A 15,431-nucleotide genomic window follows, 5' to 3' on the forward strand; every position below is an offset into this window, starting at 1 on the left:
TTATCACATTTCTTTAAATTATGGTTTTTTTTTTATCATACCTAAATGAATATGTCAAAATTATTTTTGATACATATTTTCCAATTAGTTAAGTTTCATAAACCATTTTATCTTCTAAAAATTAAAATTAAAATTAGAACGAAAAATTTAAAATATTATATTAATATAGTAATTTTTTTATTAAATATGAAATAATTTAATATATAATATAAATAAAACCATCATAGAATCAATTTTCTTTTATCATAAATCTTTTCTAATAAATTATTTAAATAAATAAAAATATAGAAAAACATATTTAACAACTAAAAAACATGAAAATTTGTATTTTTAGAATGCATATTTTAATTGTTTTCGGTTATTTCACTTATTTTTTTGTCAGAACGTCATTTATTGAAGTAATAAATAATAAAAGAAAATTAACCCACATAAGGTAAAACTAATTTTTATACCAAAGCAAAAAAATGATAAGGAAAAAGGAAAAATTAATCCACAATGGCTAAAAAATAATAAAGAAAGTATAGGAACAAAATAAGAGAAGTTTGAAAAACATGAGGTCCCATTATGAGGTTGAATAATAATATATGTATTGTGTAAAGGTCCACTGGGTGCGGTCACTAATGATGAGAAGGCAATAATGTGATGTGTATATATGGACTGGCCACCTTCATTGACCATGGTGCACCCATGTCCAATCCGGAAGTCCCACACCTTCTCCCTTACATCGCTGCATCACCCGACCTTCTTTTTTAATCTTATTTCTTTTTAAGTTCTTTTATGATATAGTATAGAAAGTAATGACCAATACAAAAAGAGATGTACAATTAACTTCAGATCTTAATTTTTTTACATTTTGGCATGGATAGGACAGATTAGAAGTTGTCTATTTGTTAAAAAAAAGTAAATTAAATTTATTTTTCTCATGTGTCATAAATTTATTAGAATTTTTTTCATACTTGAAAATGGAGACACACCCATTATTATTTTTAAATAAATAAAATAAATAAGATTCTAAAAATTAAGAATTCACTAAGAATATATCAACCTTCTTGGCCAAAGTAATTACAATCTACTTAACCATGGTAATGGGTGGGTTTAGGACGGTGCATCCTAATCTTATTGTGTCTTATTTTTACAAATTTATTTTCATTTTCATCATAATAAAAAGTTTAAACATGAGGCATAACAAGTTTGAGATTTTTTTTAATTTTAATTTTTTCAAAATTTTTAATTATATTAAAATAAATATATTTTATAAATAAATAAATATTATATATATTTTTTATACATTACTCTTTAGAGAAGTAAATTTACATATTATTTTACATGTGCTAACATAGGAAAAAAAATTAACTAAAATTTAATTCTATTTATATCTTTTCAAGGTGAATTATAAATAGATATATAGAAAAAAAATTCATTCATCGTCATCTCAAAATTGACATTTTGGGAGCTTTCGATATAGAAAAACTCTTCTTTCATTGCATTTCCCTAAACACCTTTTGATTGGTGGAAGTAGTTTCATCAACACACGCTTCTCATACAAGAAGTCATTTTAAATTGACCTTTTGATTGGTGGATATGGTTTCATCAACAATGTCAACGTCACCTCTCATACAACAACTCATTCAAATTTGTGGGGTTGATGGTTGATGGGTAATGAAGATGAAATGTTCTTTGGCTTCTACCATGAGTCAAAAGTCCTATCACTATATATCAACCTAATTTAAAAAATATTATGAACATATGGAGAGAGGTATATAGAAGTCAAAGTCCTTTATCTAAAATTCAAATTTGTTCGCTTGATTATTGATTAGATTAGAAAAATATAGCTTTTACCTTACAAGAGAAAACTTGATATAGAAATCTCATTCATCTTCCCTTGGTTTTATAAGAATATTTTCCTCTACCATAATGGAGATAATTATATATTATTTTAGAAAATATCCATTCTTCTTACCATAATTATTACCTTATAAGAGTATTTTCCTCTTCCTTTAAAAAACAAAAAAAAAAACGTCTAATTTTTCTTTTACTTTTAGGATATTTATTGTCTCTCTTAAAAAGCTTGTTGCTTTTAAAAATGAAAAATAGTAAAACTCATAATTTGTAATGACTCATTTCCTCTCATATAAATAGTGTTTGCTCTGAACTTAACACTTTAAAATATGTCTATAGTAAAGATTTTATATTTTCATAGTGAATGATTGTGATATCCTATATTGAATAAGAGAAAAAGTTTTATGATGTTATATATGTGACTCATCTTATTATGTGGATTCTTTTTAATATTATAGATATGTTTTAAAGTCATAAAGGTTCATTAAGTTCAAAGTGGATAATATCTACATAGTTGGGAGTGTTAGTGTATTATACATTATAGTTTGTGTATTGATAATTTTATTCTTTTTATTCTAATATAGGATCTTTCTAGATGATGACTTACTCTCTATTAAAGACTCAAGGTTATTGATTGATTAATCGAAATGTCACAGGTAAGTTTGGATATGTTTAGATAAAGGTAAATAAGAATTGAAAGGATAAGGGTTGTATAAGATATTTCAAATTATGCAAAAACGATTTCAAATTATGTTTCAATTTAGGCTTCATTCATTTATTTTTCTTTTTTTGAATTTGGTGAATATGAATTTCATAATCCGATAGCAAGTCTTTTAGTTAGTATGATATATTTTAAGTTTTATTGTATATTTGGTAGGCAATGATGTGTTTTTTGTCAATCTAAATGTTGATGAATGTTTGCTCATCTATAATTGAAGATGAAAACCTAAAAAGGCTTGAATAGAAGCATGATTTTCTTAATGCGATAATTTCTAAAATTTGAGGATAGAACTTTTTTTTTTTTTTTTTTTTTTTTTTTTTTTTTTTTTTTTTTCAGTGGATAGACTTCTTTGAAAATTTGTAACTTCCCATTCCTTCCCATGCAGATATGATCCACTACGGGACAATAGGGTATACATATATACCTCACATCTGATATGAGACATCACAATCCCGCCTCTCTGATCTCACATGGAAACATGACATCCTCATTATGCCCCATAGATTATGGGGCCAAAAGGATAGTTACTCCTTATGGGGTTAGACAAGCAAAGACTTATATCAAGGTCAAAGATCCTTATTCATACTATTTGTAATGGCTCGCTGATTGGAGCCAAACTATGTGCTCTAATGGCACATATTTGATATGATTTGTGCACCAAAGGACATTCAAATCACCCAACTTGACCTAAATCGATGCTAAGGCCTTAGCCATGAGTTTAATTTGTACTTTGGAGACTTATCTTAGGTTCAAGGGAAGAAAATGGTGCAAGTTGAATCACTTTAGATTTTGAAAGATCAAGAAAGGGTTAAATGAGGAAATAAGTGAGTCAAGACTCATGAACCATAAGGAAAGGCAAGACAAGGATATCATGAGTTTAGAAAATGAGAAATGACCATTATGGAGTAAGAAAGAAGGCATGAAAACATGGGAAATGAGGCATGAAGCAAGATTCAACTGCATGGAAATTTAGAACTCAAAAATCTGATGACATTATATATTCTGACTTTGAGGAAAAATTTAGAGGACTTTCTGGAGTCCATTGTATACATAATATATATTTTTTCGAAGCTCAGCAAGTCAGAAGTCCAACGCTTCAAACGATTTGCAAATCGGAGTTGAAATGAAGAAGTTATGGTCATTTTAAGACAACTGCACCAAGCTGGAGGGTCATTTCGAAATCATTTCGAAATTCAACTTATGATTTCGAAATTCAACTTATGAATTCGAAATCCACTTCAAAATGACACCAATTTCGAATTCACCCATTGCCACTTTGATGTTCTACCTCCTCTACCTCAGGAATTGCATCTATTCAACTTATGAATTTGAAATCCACTTCGAAATGACACCAATTTCGAATTCACCTACTGCCACTTTGATGTTTCACCTCCTCCACCTCGGGAATTGCATCTAGGGCATTTCATCCGCCCTAAGTGGACCCCACACGACTAGAAATCACCATTTTATTATTTTTTAATCATTTTTAGTAAATTAGTTTGTAATAAGTAACCAATTATATAAACTCTCTCAATTCTAAGTTTTAGAGATCTTGGATTTTTTTCCGAAGTGTTTGACATTGAAGGTGGAAGAAGACGAGAACTTTGGTTTGTTTTCTTTTTCTTCTTTATTAAATATATTGTTTTTAGTTTCTTTTGATTCAAATTATAGATTTACCCTATTATGGATTGTGAATGTGACATCACCCCCATGAGAGGCTAAGAGCCAACTTGGGGCTTGAAGCATGAAAACCTAAGGGCTAGGAAACCTATAGGGACAATGGTTAAATTATTATAACAATGAGGTTAATTATTGGTTGGGTGACAATTTATCATTTTTTTATCTTATCTTTGTGAGTTCGTTTAGGGAATGATATGGTAGGTTATTACTTGATACTATTGATTCTTGGTAATTCTTGATCATTAGTTATTCTCGTCTTTCCTATCGTTATTTGCCCCTAAACAAAGCTATAAGGAGTAGGAATGGTTAAAAAGCCAAATCTTAAATTGGTAATCAATCTCATTCATTTGATGGTTTTAGGAATCTGTTTTAAAAAGGAAAAATTAGGTTTTAGATGTAATTTTGAGTTATAGAACTCAACTTGATCGCGAGTGGCCAAGGATCCCAAAACCCTAAGATCATATTACTTAAAAGACCCTTGTTTTCTCTAATTTCTATACCCTAGGTTGGATTGTGGAAAACCCCAAACTTGAATCAATTGAATTTAAAATCAATATTCATTTTTTTATTAATTTAATTTCTTTTACTTAGTTTCACATCATTCACATATTGTTTTTCACTTTAGGATTTAAACAAAAGCAATTCATTTATTATAATATTGACAATTTCCATAGGTCAGTCCTTGAGAACAATACCCGAAATACTATAAAAGCCGTAGTGACTCTTTCTCTAGTTTTTTTCTTGACTAGAGTTGTTACGTAAAAATGCTAAGTATTTTGGTACAATAGAGAAGTTCGGTCACTCGCTTTTAGCCCTGTAGTTGTTTTGGGTAAAATGAACCCTCATGATTTTAAAATATGTTTACATGGCTAAGAGAAGTATGTTGCTTATATTGTATTGTAGAATATCATTACTACTCTTATACAAACATAACATCTTCATTATGTCTCACAGGATTGTAGGGCACTTAGATGGACAAATACCTCTTGCGGGGTTAAACAAATTCCCACACTAGGTCAAGGATCAACTTTGATATCATTTATAGTGTCTCGCTCCCTTTAATATAGATGATATCATTATGTATGTAATATGAGACATTATAATTACCCTTTTCTTTCATACAGACATGATGTCCTCACAAGATTACGAGGTCAAATAGATGAAGGCTTACATCAAAATTAAAGATCGACTTTGATAACATTTATAATAACTTACCCCTTTCTGTATGGATATTATTCACTCTAGGTCTAATGAGCAATTATAACTTTAAAACATATTTTAAAATAGTAAGGATCCATTGCAGTTAAAACAAACTTTTTTTTTTTTTTTTTTTTTTGCCCTGCAACAATCTAGAATACTCATTTTATCACTTCATTCTCTAAGAGGAGTATATATATCCTACATGGGAACACTCACCCATCTCTATTTAGGGGTTAAAAGGCAAAAACAATTGGTACATAATTAATATCCCACCGAAGATAGTAACTTCTTTGTATTATGATGAGCCCTTGTTTTGTTAGGCAATTGCTGAGGACTACTTTGTGGAACCAATAAAGAGCAAAAGGCCAATTCATGCTCTTCTTGATGCATACATTTTCTTACAAACAATTAAACTTTCTTTATTTTTGATCCAATAATGTTTCTTGATTCTCTATATATTATGCTATTCACAAGGATGTTTTCACACCTATATGAGGACAACCTTACAATTTCTTGTTTACTTATGTTTCATTTGAAATGTTCATTACCTGTAATGATTATATATGGGGTAAATCCACATTTTCTCATGTTATACTTAAGAGTGTGTTCATTTTCCCATGTTATACTTAAAAGATTACATTTGACATGTTTCTACTCAAAATATTTTTTATGAAAGTGCTTTCTTAATTTAAAAATGTTTTTAAGAGAATCATTTATCCAGCGTTTTTAGGAGAATCGTTTATCAAGTGTTTTTGGGAGAATCGTTTATCAAGTGTTTCTAAAAAAAAAACACTACAAGTGATTTTTTTAATATGTTTTTCAAAAATTTAAAAATATTTCCTAAATTTTATTAAAAAGCTATTTTTATTTTTTTCAAAGACACTTTTTAAGTTAAAAACACTTTTTAAAATAATTTTCAATCAACTTTTATATTATTAATATAAATATGATTTTTAGATAAGAAAAAGTGAGTTTTGACTCATTAATTTGAAAAAATATAGAAAAAAGAACCCCAACTTTTATAAATCAGTTTATATTCATTCATTTAAAAATATTTTAAAATATATGAATTTTTTTATAAGTCAATTAATTATTTCCTGAAAAACCCTTTTACATGATAATATTAAGTAAAATTATAGAAAAAATGATTTATCATTTTAATTTAATAAAAGTATCTTATAAATAAATATATTATAAATTTTTTATTATATAATATGAGATACAAATCATTTTGAAAAAATTCACCATGATAATCTCTCTAATTCCCTATACTCATCTTCTCATCTTTCTTTAATAAAATTGAATAAAAATTTTGTTAGTTGGCATCAATAATAAAATATGAAAATTTTTAAATTAAAAATATAATTAAATCTAAAATACTTAAAAATTAAATACAATTATTTTTTTTAATTAAAAGTTAAATACAATCAACACAAAAAAAAACTTAAAAATTTTAAAAATAAAATATCGCATCTCAAATTTCCAATTCTTTCTCGAATCTATATTTTCTACTAATATGATTTAGCGAAGTAAAAATTAATATTTTATTTTTATATTTTTAGTTTTAATTTTTTTTTTTAGTTTTAATTGTATTTTTAATTTTTAAAATTTCTTATTTATTAATTTCAAACCAATTTTTACATAAAAAAATTATCAATCAGTATTATTAATCTGACAAGTAAAAAGTCATTTTAAAAAATAATTATTGACTTGTGAAAAAATATATATGTTTTAAATAAATGAAGATAAAATTGATTTATAAAAATTAAGGTTACTTTTTCTATATTTTTTAAAATTAATGAGTAAAAATGGCTATTCAATTATGTGTTTTTTGGACTTGTTAAAAAAAATTATGCTTTACATATTTTATAAACAACTATTTTCTATTTGTATATGGTAAGGTGCATTGCATGTAGAGACTTTTAGGCCTTATTTGGTAACTATTTTTTAAAATAGTTTTTAAGAACAATTTTTGAAAACCGTTCTATGATATTTTATAAAACAAAAGTCTGTATGAAAATCTAAAATTGTTTTTAATTTGTTTTTAATATTTTTAAATTTTTTTTATGTCAATAGCTTTATTTTTAATCATTATATATGTTTGTATAATTATTCTTTAAAATAGCTCTAAAAAAATTGAAAACAAATAAAAGAAGTTATCTGAAAACATCATTTTCTATTTTTTGATAATAAAAAACAAAAATAAAATAGAAAATAGTTTGTGATTGTTAAACGTGTTTTTCAATTTTTTTTTTTAAAAAGCAAAAAACTATTCTTGAAAACAATTATAAAATAGAACTTTAGTCTCCATCAGTCTATGATAACTATTTTCTATTTGTACATGGTAAACAGGTCACGTGCATTCAATGTAGACACTTATATTCTTCATTAAAGGCTGATTACTTAGAAAAAAAAATGAAAAAGTACATCTTTACTATGATTTTGATAAATTTATGAATATATATGTATTTAAAAAATGGAAAATGGTTGTTTTTTCATAAATGGATCCTACTAAAATTTAACCCAATTTAATTTTGGCATCCCATGTATCACATCACAACATTATTTCGGTTGGACTAAAAAAGGCTTTTATTTAAATAAATATGAAAAAGTAATTTTTTTTTTTAAATTGATCATCTATAAAAAATAAAAATAAAAAAAATCATAAGGAAAATTCCTTGATTAGAGTACTTGACTTGGTGTTTAGGCTTTTAAATACATTATATTTATAAAATATCTTAAAAATTTACTTAAAAAATATTTATATTAAAAAATAATACTAACTTCAAATTATTGTAATAGACAATTTCTTCAAAGTAAATAGTGTTCTAAATGAATTGAAATCACTCAAATTAATCTATATACACCCAACTTTATGACAAAACTATCTTAAATTCATTTTAATCCATTTAAAAAAAAAAATTAAAACTTGCCACTAATATTATTAATTTTATTGAAATATTTTAAATAAATAATTAAATGATTTAAAATATTTAAATAAGTTCCATATAAAATGTTTTACTTGAAAATTCATTTTGAAAAATATGTCTCTTATTTTTTCTTTTGAGTTTATTTGCATTATTAAAATTATTAAAAAAATTTCTTATAATTTATATTACCATTATTTAAGACTAATTTTTATATTGCATGCTGAATTTTGCTTCATAAACATTAGATTTTAAAATGGAGCCTATTACAAATTAACGAGAATATATATGAAAATATTCGTCATTTTCTATAAATTTGATTTTGTTTTTTAGTATTATTTTATTAAATGTTAGAATGAAATGAAGACGACTTTTCCTTTTCTTATTTTCTTGTATGTTCTTTTGTCATCCATCGATATGATGACCTCATTGTTGATGAAAAAATAGGGACAATTGTATTTTGGGCCCAGTTGGGCCCAAAAATTAAGCTTTAGTTCATATAAGTTGCATAATTGATGGAAAAAATATAAAATATGAAAAGACCAATATACTCTTCAAAACTATTTTCTACCATAACATTTGACAAACCTTTTTATCTTAATTTTTTTTAATAATTATTCTGAAAATTTATTATTTTTAGAAAACCAATTTATTTTTTAAAATATATTCTAAAAATATATCATTTAAAAAAAATAAATTTGACATATTTTTAGTTATTTTTTATATACACAATTTTAAAAATATATATATTTTTAAGATGTTTGATTTTTAAATAATAATAATAATAATAATTTATTTTTATTTTTTTGGAAAATGGTGTATTTTTTTCCAAATCACTATATTATATTATATTTTATTGAGGTTTATAAAATAAATAAAATTTAAATTAATGTTTTTTTTACTTTTTTTTTTTTTATAATGAGCAAAGACCATTTTTGAAAAAATAAAAAATTCATATATTTCTTCTCAATTTTTACATTTTTCTCTAGGTTTTAAGCTTATATAAATCAAAGTTTAATTTTTTTGACCTGGGCCAAAATACAATGGTCCAAAAAAGTTGACGAATGTACGTCAATTTGAGTTTGATGACCTCATTGCTGATGAAAAAAGTTCACCAATGATTCATTTTGTGTACGTCAATTTGACTTTGAATGACATGTGGGATGATCTCATCACCCGCAGAAGTGATCTCATCACCCGCAGAAGTGAACAGATTCTTAATTTTGATCATTTAACACGCACGCCCTTGGATCTTCTCTCTATAAATGGGCTTCAACCTGTCTCGGATGTTTTCACTGTTTCATAGATTCCTTCAACGATTATTTTCCAGGAAAAGAAAAGAAAGAGAGAAACCAAACACTGATGGACGGGAAAGTACAAAGAATGAATGGCGTCTCTGCTGAAACCCCCATCCCTCTTATCACTCCATACAAGTTGGGCAAGTTCCAGCTATCTCACAGGTGCAGTCTCCACTTGCTCTCTTGATTTTCTCCCACTTTCTTTCATATTTGCTATTTCTACTTGTTGGGTGTTGCTGGATTTTGGGTATTTTGAGGGAAAGATGGAATTTGTGGGAAAATCTATGTCTTTGGGTCATGGGTGATGGAAAATTTTTAAGATCTAGAGTTTTCGCGTTTATTTGAAAACTGTTTTAAAGAATAGTTTTTTATTTTTTAGAATAAAGAATTGGGAAACACGTTTAATAATAAAAATTTATTTTATATTTTCTGTTATTAAAAATATAAAATTAGGTGTTTTTATATAATATCTTTAAATTATTTTCACTTATTTTTTTTCATAGTTGTTTCTAAAAATGATTAAATGCATATGTTGGATTTCTGATTTTAATTTTGTGTTTTGAGAAGTGGACATAGGGTGTGTATGATTGATGTTCTGTTCCTGGTTTTAAGGAGAAAAAGAAATTGTGATTCTGGGATTTGGTTTGAACTATTGAATCCATGGCTTCTAAATTTGGAGATTCAATAATGCTTTATTTGGGTTTTCAGTTTCTGAGAAATCCAGCCAGTGAAATTAAAGGGATCTAGTGAATCAATCTGTTCAGTCTTAAGCTTCCTGCTAGTTAAGCTTTAGTAGTCCATTCACTGTTTTCTTTGGCCGAAAGTGCTCAAATAGCTAAATTTCCTTGTGCTCCATATTTTTCAGGGTTGTGCTAGCACCATTAACCAGGCAGAGATCTTGGAACAATGTTCCTCAACCACATGCTATCTTACATTACTCTCAAAGAACCAGCAAAGGGGGTCTTCTCATAGCTGAAGCAACGGGAGTTTCCGACACTGCTCAAGGGTAATTGTAGAAGAAGTCATTTTGTGAAGTTCCATTCATTTTCTAAATGAAAAAAAAAAAACAAAATGTTCTCGAGCACATACTTTCCAGTGTTTTGATATTGATGTTGGCCCTGTCGTTTTTGTTTTTTTTTTTTTTTGGAATTTTCCATATTTTTAGGTATCCCCATACACCGGGCATATGGACAAAAGAACAAGTTGAAGCATGGAAACCTATTGTAGATGCTGTACATGCTAAAGGCGGTATCTTTTTTTGTCAGATTTGGCATGTGGGGAGGGTTTCAAACACGGGTATGTTTTTTACTTACCATTTGCTGTAGATTTGAAAGGCATTCCTTAGCTTACAGCATGCAAATGAATATTGAAGAGTTCGTGAATTGTTGGGATGCAGCCGACATGGAATCTTTTAGTTCCTTTTTGTTTTCAAGCTTATATGATGGAATGAACGGATTTTATTGAGAAATAAGGTTTATTTTCTGTTTGGTTATAGCTCCTCTGATTTATCCATCCTATTAATTTTTTCAGATTTCCAGCCAAACGGGCAAGCTCCAATCTCTTGTACAGACAAGCCATTGACACCCCAAATCCGAGGCAATGGCATTGGTGTTGACCAGTTCTCACCTCCCCGGCGGCTAACAACAGATGAAATCCCTCAAGTTGTAAAGGATTTTAGACTTGCTGCAAGGAACGCTATTGAAGCTGGTATGTGATATTTTCAATTAAAATAAATTTTGGTGATGGTGAACAACATTTGATCAGCCAAGTCATAGCATTTGAAGGTCATGAATGCTCAGCTAAGAAAATGGCAGCCATTCCCACCATTGAATTATGGGATTTTGGTCTTATGGTTTTGTGACTGAAGTCACTTCAGTTTCTTTGATGCAATAACATTACTTGTTCAATATGTAGGTTTTGATGGAGTCGAGATCCATGGGGCTCATGGCTACCTACTTGACCAGTTCATGAAAGACCAGGTCAATGATCGAACTGACAAATATGGTGGATCCCTAGAGAACAGATGCCGGTTTGCTTTGGAAGTAGTTGAAGCTGTTGTTGATGAGATAGGCGCAGACAAAGTTGGAATCAAGCTTTCTCTATATGATGCTTTTGGAGAAGCAGGAGACTCGAATCCAAAAGCTCTAGGCCTTTACATGGCTGAATCCTTGAATAAATACGGGCTTCTCTACTGCCAAATGGTTGAACCAAGGATGGAAACACTCGGAGAAAAATGTGAATGTCCCCATAGTCTTTTGCCCATGAGAAAAGCTTTCAATGGTACGTTCCTTGTTACTGGGGGGTATGACAGAGAAGATGGGAACAACGCTGTGGCAGAGAATCGCGCAGATCTTGTTGTGTATGGGCGTTGGTTCTTGGCCAACCCAGATCTTCCAAAGAGATTTGCGCTCAATGCTCCTCTCAACAAGTACAACAGAGAAACATTCTATACACCCGATCCTATTGTTGGTTATAACGATTATCCATTTCTTGAAGATACCGAGTAGATTCTCAAAGGTGTAGGATTAGAACTTGAATTATTTTTCAGTGATATAAATAGTTTCCATAGTTGTTATTTTCTTTTGTCCCTTTCAGATAGTTTCCACGTTATTGTAAGAATATAGAATTCATTGATTCAAGGACTATCCTGCATGATAATAAAGGGATTAATTCCAGCCCACCTTTCCAAATTTTAATGCTAATAAATGGGCCGTTTCAGGCCACCCCAATGCATCTCCAGTAGCCCAGCATATAGGCTTGTGTGGTTGTACAAGCACTCAAGCGCTATCTCTGACCGATGTGGGATTCAGATACCACTTCTCATATTTAAAAAATTAATTGAATTAAACGGTCCACCCGCACAAGAGAGAGAAAGAGGCAGAACCACCATACTATTACCAATATATATATATAATATTCTTAAATATTATTTATAAATTATATTATATGTGTAAAAATTCGTGTATATATATATATAAAATTAATTAGAATAAAATTGTTTTAAAAGAAAATAATTTTAATTATCTTATGTTATGTATAATAATGCAATATAAATTAAATATAAATTTATAAATAAAATTATCAACATTTTAAAATAAAAAATATTTATACTTTTATTATCATTTTTTTATGTCAGTAAATACATCCAAATTTATATATATATAGATGACACGGGAAGGGTAGTCGGGATTGTTTTGAGTTTTTGATCTATCCTAGGAAAACTAGCAGTGTGCCTAAGTGCGATCCTTGTCGAGTTGAGCCCGTTGTTAGCCGGAGATAGGTGTTTGTTAGGGCTGTAAAAGGGTTGGGGTGATTACTCACTAGGTTTGTTAATATGCTATTAGGCTTTAGATTAAAACCTTAAAATGAGTTCGATTTTCAGAACCATGTCTAGGAAATCCACAGATTCTCAAGACACTGTAGTAAACAATGAAGAGATCAATTATCCTAAGATCCAAAATGAGTTAGATGATTGGAAGTTATCCAAGGTGTCTAATCAAGAAATTTATAAGAAAGGAACCTTTAAGTTCTTTACAGACTACACCATTAGGACCCTTGAACAATCCATAAGTTTATAACAAGACGACCAAGTAATTCGTCTCTTGGATAGTAAATCTATTGAGAGACATAAGCGTGACTACAACTTCATACACTTTGGTATGATTCAAGTTGCAGCTAAGCCTTTGACAAGACTAGGTTTAAATACCTCTATTATCATGAGTTTAAGGGATAATAGACATCTTGATTATCGAGATTCTATTATTGGAGTAGTCCAAGCAAGATTGAATGATGGTCCTGTTTATTTCCAGTGTTTCCCTAACTTCACAGTTAGATTAAGAGATGCCGACATCCTAGATTCGGTTGTCCTTCATGTTAAGACCCATGGATTTAAGTTTAATGAAGGAAACAATCCTGTTTCCATCATCACCAGATTTGCCTATAAGAGTATGACTACAAGCGTTGGATCCGGAGCATTGTGCACCAGTCCCAAGGGTGAGACTACTCTCTTTCACTCGAATATGCTAAACAAGTCAAATTTCATAATCCCCAAGTAGATCATGTGGAATGAGGTTGAATTCCTTGAAACATGGCATTTTGTTAATGCTGTTCCAACCATAGAGCAAGGATTGAACAGATTGTTCAATATCCTGATGGAGGAGGAGATCTGATTTTCTCCAACTCTTTTGGTCATTCTAGCAACCCTAGAATTTCATATTATGAACCCTCCAAAGCTTCAAGTTCATTTATCCTAGTAAGAACCACTAGGATAGAAGAAGGATCCACTTCAGCAAATCCTAAGAATATTAAGCTAACAGGTGTTAAAAGTCACACCAATCTAGCCAGACCCTTTTACACAGAGGAAAATGAGTCTACTCAGGAATCACATCAGAATGAATCTCCTGATTTGTCTCCTTTGTATTCCCAGATGATTAATATTGTAAGCCTAGATGATGAAGACTTTGAGATCAACAAGGATCTCTTAAGGAAAGACTTCTATTCTAAAGTTAATAAGGAAAGAAGAGTTTGGTTCTTTAGCAAGGTCCTTAAGGACATTAGAACCCTCTACCAAGAAGAATTCTACACATACTTAAGACAAGAAAAGAAAAACATTAAGTATTGGATCTGGTTTGAACTTTCCAAACAAGAGGAATATCCAAATTACCCTGGTAAGTGTGTTAATAACACATCCACTAAAACTAAGATATGGAAAACTAGTGAGGACACTATCATAGAATCCATCCACCTTCCAGAAGCTAAGATAGAAATGAACATTAATGGAACCACAGTTAAAGCTTCACCTTTTAAGACTAAGCCAGAGAATAAAGGAACTGCTAGCACTGTATATGTTAGAAGAATCATGGAACAAAATTCTTAAGACTCTAGGTGATCAACTCAATAGGGTTGAGGAGGTCATTGAAACCCAAGATCACATTCAGACTTCGTTTATTAAGAAAGATAATAAACCTTTATTTAAGCCTTTTGAATTCTCTAAGAAATTCCAGGAAAATCCCCATATTGATCAAGCCTTCATTGATAGGATAAGCCAAAAGGTTAAGGATAGCTTAGTTGTCCTTGAGACACCTTAACCTTCTCATAGGAGAATCAATATGGTTAAAGGAGATATTAGTTTTGAAGCAAAGGCTGATGAACTAATCAAGATCTTTAAGGAACCTCCTAACCAAATTGTTATGAGGATTATCCACAACCAAGAAGCACCAAGAACTAGGAATTACTACCCTAGACCAACCTTTCCTAACATGCAGTATGAGGAAAGAAACCAGTACACTTAAGCTTCCTACACTAGTGGCACTATCTATGAATGGAACATAGATGACATGACTCAGCATAACATACTCACTAAGCTTCAAGAAATGACCATGGTTAGCACAACCTATAAGTTAAATAATAGATTGTTAGACCATGCTATAGCTCAGACAATTGTTGTTGGGTTTATAGGTCAGCTTAAGGGTTGGTGGGATAACTATCTCACTTTTGAGGATAGAAATGGCATCCTAAAAGCCTATAGGATTAATAAGGAAAATGAAGTGGTTAAGGACGAAGAAGGACAAGATATGGAGGATGTAGTGGCTACTCTAATCTATTCAATTTCAAAGCACTTCATTAGAGATCCTGCAAAGATCAAGGATAAGACTGCAGATCTCTTAACCAATCTTAAGTGTCCCAAGCTTCATGACTTTAGGTAGTTTATAGAAGTTTTCTTAACCAAAGTCATGTTAAGATCAGACTGCAATCAGTCTTTTTGGA

At 29.5% G+C, this 15,431-nt stretch overlaps 1 protein-coding gene across 1 annotated transcript; it reads left to right on the forward strand.

The window, feature by feature from the left end:
- The first annotated feature begins 9,660 nt into the window (after positions 1–9,660).
- Positions 9,661–12,355, forward strand: LOC117907087 (putative 12-oxophytodienoate reductase 11). Its single transcript, XM_034820458.1, has 5 exons — positions 9,661–9,827; positions 10,531–10,671; positions 10,831–10,961; positions 11,196–11,372; positions 11,580–12,355. The coding sequence occupies exons 1-5, from the start codon at positions 9,730–9,732 to the stop codon at positions 12,170–12,172; spliced, it is 1,140 nt and encodes a 379-aa protein (XP_034676349.1). The 5' UTR covers positions 9,661–9,729; the 3' UTR covers positions 12,173–12,355.
- Positions 12,356–15,431: the final 3,076 nt, after the last annotated feature.

This window comes from Vitis riparia, chromosome 18 (genome assembly GCF_004353265.1).
Source record: "Vitis riparia cultivar Riparia Gloire de Montpellier isolate 1030 chromosome 18, EGFV_Vit.rip_1.0, whole genome shotgun sequence".
In the NCBI taxonomy this organism is placed as follows: domain Eukaryota; kingdom Viridiplantae; phylum Streptophyta; class Magnoliopsida; order Vitales; family Vitaceae; genus Vitis; species Vitis riparia.